The 10,112-nt window shown below is 41.9% G+C and overlaps 1 protein-coding gene across 1 annotated transcript in view; it reads left to right on the top strand.

Moving 5' to 3' along the window:
* Positions 1–3,769: 3,769 nt before the first annotated feature.
* The window catches only part of ube3c (ubiquitin protein ligase E3C), a 26,007-nt gene continuing 19,664 nt past the window's right edge, over positions 3,770–10,112 (top strand). Inside the window, 12 exon segments of the mRNA XM_008308374.3 lie at positions 3,770–3,860; positions 4,403–4,501; positions 4,601–4,654; positions 4,971–5,045; positions 5,208–5,354; positions 5,441–5,556; positions 5,657–5,814; positions 6,137–6,290; positions 7,072–7,292; positions 7,384–7,535; positions 7,751–7,834; positions 7,836–7,942. Of these exon segments, the coding sequence (XP_008306596.2) occupies positions 4,436–4,501; positions 4,601–4,654; positions 4,971–5,045; positions 5,208–5,354; positions 5,441–5,556; positions 5,657–5,814; positions 6,137–6,290; positions 7,072–7,292; positions 7,384–7,535; positions 7,751–7,834; positions 7,836–7,942 (1,334 nt within the window). The 5' untranslated portion in view covers positions 3,770–3,860; positions 4,403–4,435.

The following is a 10,112-nucleotide window of genomic DNA, read 5'->3' as shown; positions in this document are numbered from 1 at the left end:
TATTCTCACATTCGTACTGGTCTTCACCATTATTATTATTATTATTATTGTTATTATTATTATTATTATTATTGTTATTATTATTATTATTATCATTATATTATTATTATTATTATTATTATTATTATTATTATTATTATTATTATTATTAAGACTACTATTGTTATTTTTATAATAATAATAACAGTAGTAATATATGTAGTATAGTGTCGTTTTGTTATATATTATCTACCATACAATAATAATATAATATTATTTGCATATGAATTGGACTCAGAACTCAAATTAAAAGTTGTTTATTGCCACGTACATTTACACATATGTGGAATTTGACTTGATATTTTGGTGCAGTATAATAATATAAAAATATAAAGTTTTAAAATATTATATACCTGATAAAAACAACTGTAAAAGGTAGAACTAGTAAAAAAGGTCAGTAGTTTTTTTTATTTTCTACTCCATGTTTGTTGTTTACTGTGATTGTCTGTTATTGTCTGTCTTGTAAATTCAATTTGGTTTTTATTTTGATGTGATATTTGAATTTATACACAGTTTATATTCATTAAATATACGAACTGTTACGTCATGACCTCAGACAGACGGGATGAGCCAACTGGGAAATTTGGTAAAAGCCCTCCTTCTGTCGCTGCCCGGAGCTGAAGGTGACGGACGGAGCCCGGGGGTGGGAGGACGTGGGGGGGGCGCAGCTGCAGTGAAGTGAGAGCGTCTGTAGCTGCACAAGAACTCAACCTAAATGGTTCGAACCCGGAGGTCACGGTGGTGACTTCTGACCTGTACACCGGTACACCTGTCCTTCACTCCTGTGTTTGTTTGTGGATTTTGTCTCGTTCAGATTCAACACCGCCGGGAAACGGGTTCAAATGTAGAGGAAATGATTTGGATCTTTTTTTAATCACAATGACAGACGAGCCGATCGAACGGACCGGATGTTCATGTCCAAACACCAGCGACTAAAACTCCCGTGGAAGTGAAAGTGTGGCATCGTGTGCTGGGCCCGGCTCTCCTGGTGACTCGGGTCTAATAAGCCACTTAAAGTTAATGGAAGAGGAGGTCGCAGTGAGAATTATTGACACCCCGTTGGCCTTAACCTGTCTACCAATAAAGCTGATTAGTTTTGGTCAATTCATCAGCTCCGTGCGCTGCTCCAGACGTTTATTTGCTCGGGGGAAATCAACAAGTCAGCGGGTAGTTTCCAAGTAAAGGATCGCCCTTTAATTGTGCACCCTGATGATCATGACCAATTACAGGATGATAACGGAGAGATTGATGCACGCGGACCGCGTGGCCGCGCGTGGACAAAATGGAAAGAAGACAGAAAATGGAAATACAGAGGGAAGTCAATCCATGAATGTGAGTCTCCAGATGTTCGTCACGTGGTTCCTGTTTGTTTACTGTTGCTTTAATCGAATAAGAAAGAGGAAATATTTCATCTGGACATCCGGGACACAGAATCCCAAACATCCAGGTCCAACTGGAACTGGAACTGGAACTAGAACTGGAACTGGAACTGGAACTGGAACGCATTAATAACAGTGTGGAACCTTCAGTTATATCAGCTGGTGGAGAACGAGTTCAGTGGTAAACAACTAGTTAGCTGTTAGTCAACCAAGGCTGTTAATGAAGATTAAATAAAGTAATCTGAAGCACATGTATTACTGTGTACCCTCTGTGTACTCCGTGTGTACCCTCTGTGTACTCCGTGTGTACCCTCTGTGTACTCACACCTGAATGAACTGTACACGTCATTGAACCAGGCACTGTTTACATCCGGTAAACTGACTGGTTTCTAATCAACTACCCGCTGACATCACAACAAAACATTTTACAAACATGACGTCACATTTCACTAAAATTATTTCCAACAGAATAAAAACGGTTTCTCCAGTTTTTGCATCTTAAATTGAAATATGATGGAATGGAATCATATCAACGTCATTATTATTATTATTAATAATAATATTGACTTTATTTATAGAAATATAACGAATACGTTTTTAATAAATATACATTTTGATCCTGCTCATTTTTTGTGTTTTTGTTTTTCCAGAAAATAAGGTGAATCCGTGCCCACGTAATAATTTAATATCAAATATCACCACGGCCCATGGCCTGGGTGGGCCCCGGTCCACTGGCTATAATAACAACAACAACAACAACAACAATAATAATAATAATAGGTATTATTATTATTATTGTTATTATTATTATTATTATTCTTGTTGTTATACTGGAGTCTGACTCTAAGCCGCGCCGTGTCCCTCCTCAGGTTTAATTTCATTAAAGGGTCTCCCATGAATATTTCTATTAGAGCCGCGGTGAAATATGGAGCCATTTACCATTGGCCTTCACCGATCAGCAGATTTATCGCTCCTTTTCATCACATCCAGGGGAGAGAGAATTAATAAGGACGGAGGCCCGGGGATGGAAGCGGCCCCCCAAACCCTGCTCTTTCCTGAAAGCTGTTAATTTGCTCCGTAATTACTTTCACAATTAACTAGAGTACAAATCAAGGTGACAAATCGGGACAGCTTATATATTAATTACGTTCGGTAAATGTGTTCGTTATGAAAAGGGCCATTTAAAGGGACCCTGCGTCACAAATCGGTGAGTTCACACAGGTCTCTCCCGTGAAATGTGAGGAACTGAAGTGAAAATAACGTTTGAGGTCATTTCTATTTTCTCTGCTTCTCGAAAGAGTAAAAGAAATCTTTATATCATCGTCAATATGACAACAACGGACTGAAGAGAGTGTGTCTGTGTCTCAGGCTCTTCATGTCAGTCAATACAGTCCATTCAATTAGGCTCATGTGGTTCAGTGCAGTCCGTCAGTGAAACACTCGTCTGAATAATACGGTCAAAACACAACGATTTGTCTCTTCTGATTATAATAATAATTTAATCAGGATCAAAATGGAACTACGTTTATTTTTTTACCTTGATGTGCATACATTTTATCGTAAACAAAACAAGCACATTATATATACAGCATATACATAAATTTATATATATATTTCAGCTGCTCCTCAATGAAAAATTAAGAAAACAAACACAAAAACATTAAACAAAATGGAATATGTTCCCTAAATATTTTTATGAACCAATAATACTTATATTTTCTATTTCCTGTTGTCTTTCTCATGAGAAAGATTATAAAGACAAAAAATCCAGCACATAGCATGGAAAGACCAAGCCCCTAGAAAATGTCCTGTAATACTTTTATATTATAGTTTTTGATGGTACCCCCCCATCCCCCCCTACCCCCATCTATATATCTGTCTATCTGCTCTATAACTTTAGTCTCTTTAATCCTTGCTGTAAATGGTCACTTTGATATTTGTATCTCACCTTGTAAATACTGTGTCTACTCTACTGTTACTGTTACTTTTAGTATTACAGTATATGTCCTATATATCCTGCTGCTGTAACAACTGAACTTCCCCGGTGTGGGATGAATAAAGTCTTTTATTAACTCTCTTATTATCTATCTATCTATCTATCTATCGATAATACTTTTAGTATTATCTATCTATCTATCTATCTATCTATCTATCTATCTATCTATCTATCTATCTATCTATCTATCTATCTATCTATCTATCTATCTATCTATTGTGAGGGACCGTATACCTCATGGGGGGCAGGTTTAATGCTTTTATTGGCAGTCATTCTATCCAATCAGCTAGCTTGTTTTGGCGGAAGCGGAAATAGGTGTTCCGGCAGTCCCTTTCAGAATGTTTATGTTTGAGTGGAGGAAAAGAAGTAGTATTGACATTTGGATCAGCCTAAACTACTTCACTGTGTTATTGTGTTATTTCCAAGGCTAAATTTACAAGTCAAAGGTAAACAAATGATCGGTTGTTCATACACGTCTCTCAGATGAATACCCCATGACTGTATAATAAACATGCGCTGCTAGAAGAACAGTTTTACCGTAAAGTCAGACTACGCTGCTCTTTGCTAGTTAGCTGCTGTGCTAATGACAACGAAATATTACTACAGTGTACACGTGTGATTCCATGTCGAGACATGTCATTAATAATTGTTTTATAACACAGTGTGTCTGGTCCTTCTCTTTGTCGGATAATAAAAAACAGCGGTATGTCTTATAGCTGCTGAGTCATTAGCTAGCTCAGTTGACCGGCTAGCTAACCATTGTTGCACGTAAACTGAAGCTGCCAGTCGTAAATAAGACTGTTTTTAAATTAGTGTTTTATCGTTTATATGTCGCCAATATATACGTTCATGTCAGTTTTTAGTTTTTTTTAATTGTCATAGAACGGAAACGTGGTTTCTTGTTCATTTGGCACGTGTTAGAATCAAGTCACCGATCACGGCTGCTCGTCATTTATTTTAGTCTCTGTTCTCCCACTTTCTCTGGCAGAAATCTGTGTCAGTCCATGGGAATAATCTAACAATGTTTAGCTTTGAAGGAGAGTTCAAGACCAGACCCAAGGTATCACTTGGAGGAGCCAGTAAAAAGGTTGGTACATATGACCTGTCACAATGACGAAGCAGGGAACCAGTATAGGTGTAGTATCTGCTTGAACTACGTGTTGACTACCTCTGTTGTTATTGTTAGGAGGAGAAAGCATCTCTGCTCCACCGCACTCAAGAAGAGAGAAGAAAAAGAGAGGTAACTTAGGTTTGTTTGGTTGTTAATCTCAGGACCAAGTATTTGGACTGGTAGATAATGATACACTGGTCTTACTGTTGCCCTGGTAAGGGATGTGAAACAGGTGACAGTGTTAATACACACGTTAGTACCAGGTGTTATTTCAGGTGAACTCTTTGAGAATGGATGACAATATTGAACTTCGTCTCTTTTTGTCTAAAATAATGTTTCTGTATTTTCTTATTTTTATTTTCCTAAAAGCTGTACTAATGCTTGAAAAAAACCACAAAAAGCCAACGTGAACAGTGTTGCTGCACTTTGTTATTTTATATAATAGGATGAAAGGCGGCGTTTGAAGAATGCCATCATCATTCAGTCCCACATACGTGGCTACCAAGACTTAAAACAAGAGGTGAGTGTGAACAAACATGACATGTTGCAGCTTTGACTTCATGTTCTCTCAACAACTGATTCTTTAAACTATGATTTGTTTAGAAACAAGTTTAGAAATCCTTGTTGTTAGAAAGTAATACTCCAAGAGTGCAGGTCAAACAGTACATGTGTTTTCTTTCAGTATACCACCCAGAGAGCCAAGTTTGATGAGTGTGTGAACCAGACACAGGCAGCTGGGTCTCAGCAGGTCTTGGATGGTCCAGTTCTCTGCCTCCTGTCAAGACAACTCATATTTTTTTACAGACAAAGTGTGGATGCTCATAGATTGGTAGGAGTTTGACATGTGTTGGAAACATCTGAACATCTGACATTGTTGAAAAATATGTAGATTAACACCTTTTCTTGTCTCTCCAGATATGGTTGAGTCAGAACCTGGTGAAACACAACAGTCAGTTTGTCTCATTGTTGTTGAGTCCTCAGAAACAGACGTGTATATTTCAGATCAAGAGGATCTTGGGCTTCTGCTGCAGGTACTGTCTATAAAAATCAACCCTTTCAAAGTGCGTATCTGGAATGAAGTGTCACCATGTTTTGACCATGATCACCTTTTTGTTCCTGTTTGTCTCCCAGACTCCTGCAGAACTGCACTGACAACAGTTTAAATGTGGCAGTTCCCATGAGGATGCTAGAAATATATTCTTCAGAGAAAACCTATCTTCCTGTTATTCCAGATCCTAACTATGTAGCTACATTACTTGAGCAGATTTTGCACTATATGGTACAGAAAGGTATGTTTACCTTCCTATTATTATGTAATTGTGAGAGAAGGATCGTGACTGACTGTGATTGTGCTTTGTAGTCAGGATAATATTTGATGCTGTTTTCTAAATTTGACTGTCTACTGTAGTCCTGTGTTGTTGTGTCACAGCTATTACTGACAGCTGAGTGTTTGGAGGTCATTTAACTCTCACAGTATTTACATTTCTTTATCTGAAGTATTCCAGTCACCCATTAAAAATGCAGCCACTTGAATTCATTATCACGACATTTGTTTAATTTTGAAACAAACTTTATATATTTCCTTAATCCTTATTTTCATCCTGTGTGTAGGATACTACAGGTCGCTGTACATCATGGTGAATAACAGGCTCCCGGCCAGTCTGGAATACAGCGGCGCTCCAACTATCCCCCTGGCAAGCACACTGTTGGAGCACATTCTCAAACCTCTGCACTTTACCTACTCCTCCAGCACAACGGGCGCAAGGTACGTCGTTAGAGTGAAGTTAGAAGTTAGAACATGTCAGGATAAATGAAAGAATTCCTACATTAAGCTATGACATCACATTCAGAGTTGTTTCACTTCACTCCATGCTGTATAGAATAATACGTCATGATTTTAATTCAAATGTATTCTTTTTAAAATTCACAGTTCTGTTTGTGTACTTTCTAAGAATAGTTCAAATAACGGTCCCTCTGAAACAGCTGATTCACTCAGAGTGTCGTGGGTAGTTGAGTTGTCTGACAGGTCGTCATGTGAGCAGAAGTGAAGACAGAAGAACAAATGAAATTGTCCATTAAAGTGATCAGACAGACCACAGCAGTCTTCTCGTCTCCTCCAGTCAGTGTTGAAACAGTAATTGCCACCAAAGCCAATTTACAGCGAGCCATAAAAAGCTGCGAGACTTGCTGTCCGGCCGGAGAGCAGAACACCAGGCTGTTTGCCCTCAGTGTGAGACGTTCTTAGGACAAACAACACCAAGACTTCTTTTCTTCTTTGAAGAAAAGCGAGGTGGGAGTGGAGGGACCTGTGTACACAGCAGCTCCCACAGCTAATCATCTGAGTCCACTCACCACATGTGTGTGACTGAGCCACACAAAGCACCTCTGTTTGGAGACATTATACTGGAGCGCTAACAAAACAGACAGTGTCGGTTCATGATGGAGGACGCGCCCCCCCCACTTGCTGTCTTTATGAACTTGTATGAACTGTGTGTTGTTTGTATCTTCATGTCAACATTTCTCCCCCCTCTCCTCCCCCCTTGCAGGCAGTTTGTATTTGCAGCCTTTACCGAGGAGTTCATCTCTGCACCGTTTACCGAGCAGATCTTTCACTTCTTTATTCCGGCACTGTCCGACCTCCGTTTCTCATTCCCCTTCGAGGCCTTCCTCAGCTCCCTGCAGGAGACGGTGGGCTCCTCCTCGGCAGCACAGAGTCAGGCACCGTGGCTGTTCTACTTTGTTCTCTCTGCAGGAGAGAACTGTTTGTGTAGGTGACACCGTTTCTCCGCCTTCACTGATGGACTCGTTATAGAAAAGAATATCTGGCACACTAAAGAAACCTGGTGATTTCTCCGTAGGCTCACTTTCAGAGGAGGGTCTCCTGCTGTACCTGCGGGCTCTGCGGACGCTGCTGCCGCTGCTGCCGGTGTCTGAGAGCAACAGCAGACCTGAGGTGAACAGTGACTCAGAGGATGAAGATGACGCTGGCGTCCATGCACCACCCATGCAGGTACGGTCATTGAAATAAAATAAAAAAATCAGAGCTGTTCAACCAATCAGGTGGTGAGATGTGCATCGTGTGTCCTGTTGACTAATAAAACTGAACTAACCAAAACCACAGGACGTTAAGCCAGTCCTTTCATCACAGCCTTTATCGTTGGATAAATTAGTTTTTACGCTGACACTTCTGCAGGACTCCACGTCACATCTTCTTTGTTTCTCCAGGACGACAGTCGGATATCTGTGCAGCTGATCACGGAGGAGTGTATCCACAAGCTGGACACTAAGCAGCAGACAAACACTCTGCTGACTGACCCTGGTGTGGAGGGACTCGGCCAGCGAGGAGGTTTTCACCATGATGGCGTCCATATGTCACACACTGATGGTGCAGCATCGCCTGATGGTGCCCAAAGTCAGGTACTGGTACACTGGTTACACTGGTCAAAGTCATTCCTAACGGTGACCAATCACATGGCAGATGTTCACATCTTGTGGAGATGAGTTCAGCAGCAGCTGATTTAGAGGAGAACTGTGTCTTTATGTCGTCCTGCGCTGTAAGCACTAATGTAAAGAAGAGTGAAATGTGGCCGTCAGGCAGTTATCTGTGCTCCGCACCCACTGGCATTTACAACCAGAGAGGAAGCTGGGATGTCAGGGAGCTGTCAGCCCTGGAGGAGGGCCGCTACCCCCCCCCCACCACCCCCCCCCCCCCGACACACATGACCAGAGGGGGCAGGGGGGGGGGGGGCGGGGGGGGGGGTGGCCCGGCAGTGTCCACTGTCCACTTCTGTCCACGTCTCCAGACATTCATCTGTTCTGTTGAAGACACTTCCTGTTGACCACTCCTGTGAAGAACTGAAGACCACAGGGAGGTCTACATCAGAGGACCATCCAGTCTGTAGGAGCTCAGGCTCAACAATCTGACCTTTGTTGAAAACTACCCCCAGTAACTACCCCCACATGGCCTCCAGGGGGTGAATACAGTATACTCTGCAGTACTACAGTAATACTGTAGTTTCTGTGCAGAGTTAGGTGCAATGTTTGCATTCATGCAGTGCAAACATAAAGGGGAGCCCAGTCTGATGGTCAGTTCATCACCAGACTGTAGACAAACTTCAGCAAATTCTACCTCCACACACACACACACACACACACACCAGTCGTTGCATCGTTGTCTTTAATTTTTTACTGCTTCCTTCTTCCTTTTCGCTTTTACCATAAATCCTGCCCTTCGTCTTCCATCATTATTGGATATCTGTACAAAATAATTAGCTCACTGAGAAAGATTAATCACTGCAGAAGTGGACGGGATAGCTTTACAAGAGGCTAAGGGGAGCAAATTGCGTCCCTCCCTTGATTTACTGCTCCTACAGCAAAAAAAAAAAAAAAAGAAAAAAGGAGGCCTGGCCAGTTGTCCAGCGGCCGACTCTTTAATAAATGTGTAATATCTCATGGAGCTGCACTCTGCCTCACTAATTGGAGGACATTTTTAAAGTTGTTCAGTTAAAAAAACATGTAGTTTCTTCTTGTGTGTATGCAGTGTGTGGATGGTAATTGGTCACTCCTGGATATTTGGTGTAATTTCTATCTGATTGTTAGCCGTCACCCTGCTGCTAACTGTTGTCCTCTGTGGTAACAGTTAGCACACTTAGCATACTGGCTGTGATGGTCAGGAGACAACGATGTTGACCAGGAAAAGAACATGATGTCGTGGTGACATCACAGACGACCCAGGAGGAGGAGGAGGAGGAGGAGGAGGGCTGTGCTGCTGCTGTCATCACCGCAAAATGAAATGATCCAGGCATGATTCATCAGGATATCCACACACACACACACACACACACACACACACACAGGCCCTTTGATGTCTGGACTTTGTTTATTAGTGCTTCATTCCATGATTGAAATGGGGCTTTTGCTTTTCTCTGGCTGTAAATCAGCGTGTCAGCTGGCATTTAGTGCTTTGTTTCCCATTTCAATCAAACACCCGCACCACTTGTTATGAGCCCACGGCGACCAGCGCTCGCTTCTCTCCCGAGTCTTGTTGAGCTGACAGATGGCGCACGCTCGCCTCGCACCATTTTTCAAGCCTGAGCGAGGCTGCCGTGACACCGCGCTGCTTCTGGAACTCATTTCATTTTGGAAAGTTTTTTTTTTTTGTGGTGGATTGAACATCCAGGATGGGAATTTGAACGTTGGAAAAGCCAGATTCTCATTTTCCTGTCTCTGCCTTTTTTTTTTCCTTGGTTTCTGAGCTCATTTATGCCGTTGACCTTTGACCCCGGCCTCCTCTGCTGTGAACACAACAGACAAGCGTCCTTTTTTAGGTGTCGGCTCTGTCACTGCAGACAAGGGCCCATTATATGCAGAGGGCACTTTATTCTGCCTGTTACCTCACGTACCACGTTATTGTCACCTGTACTTACCCCGTGTGTGAAGAACACACACACAAACACACACAGTTGAACAAAGAGCAGCTTCACACCTCGGTGCCGTCGTCCTGTTAAGAACGCAGCCTCTGCAGGGAGGAATGTGGACCCTCCTCACTGTTATCATGTACCCCCCCCCACCAACCCCCCTTCCTGTG

The sequence above is a fragment of the Cynoglossus semilaevis genome, chromosome 3 (genome assembly GCF_000523025.1).
Source record: "Cynoglossus semilaevis isolate Cse_v1.0 chromosome 3, Cse_v1.0, whole genome shotgun sequence".
Lineage (NCBI taxonomy): Eukaryota > Metazoa > Chordata > Actinopteri > Pleuronectiformes > Cynoglossidae > Cynoglossus > Cynoglossus semilaevis.
This window is presented reverse-complemented; position numbering and strand designations above follow the sequence as displayed.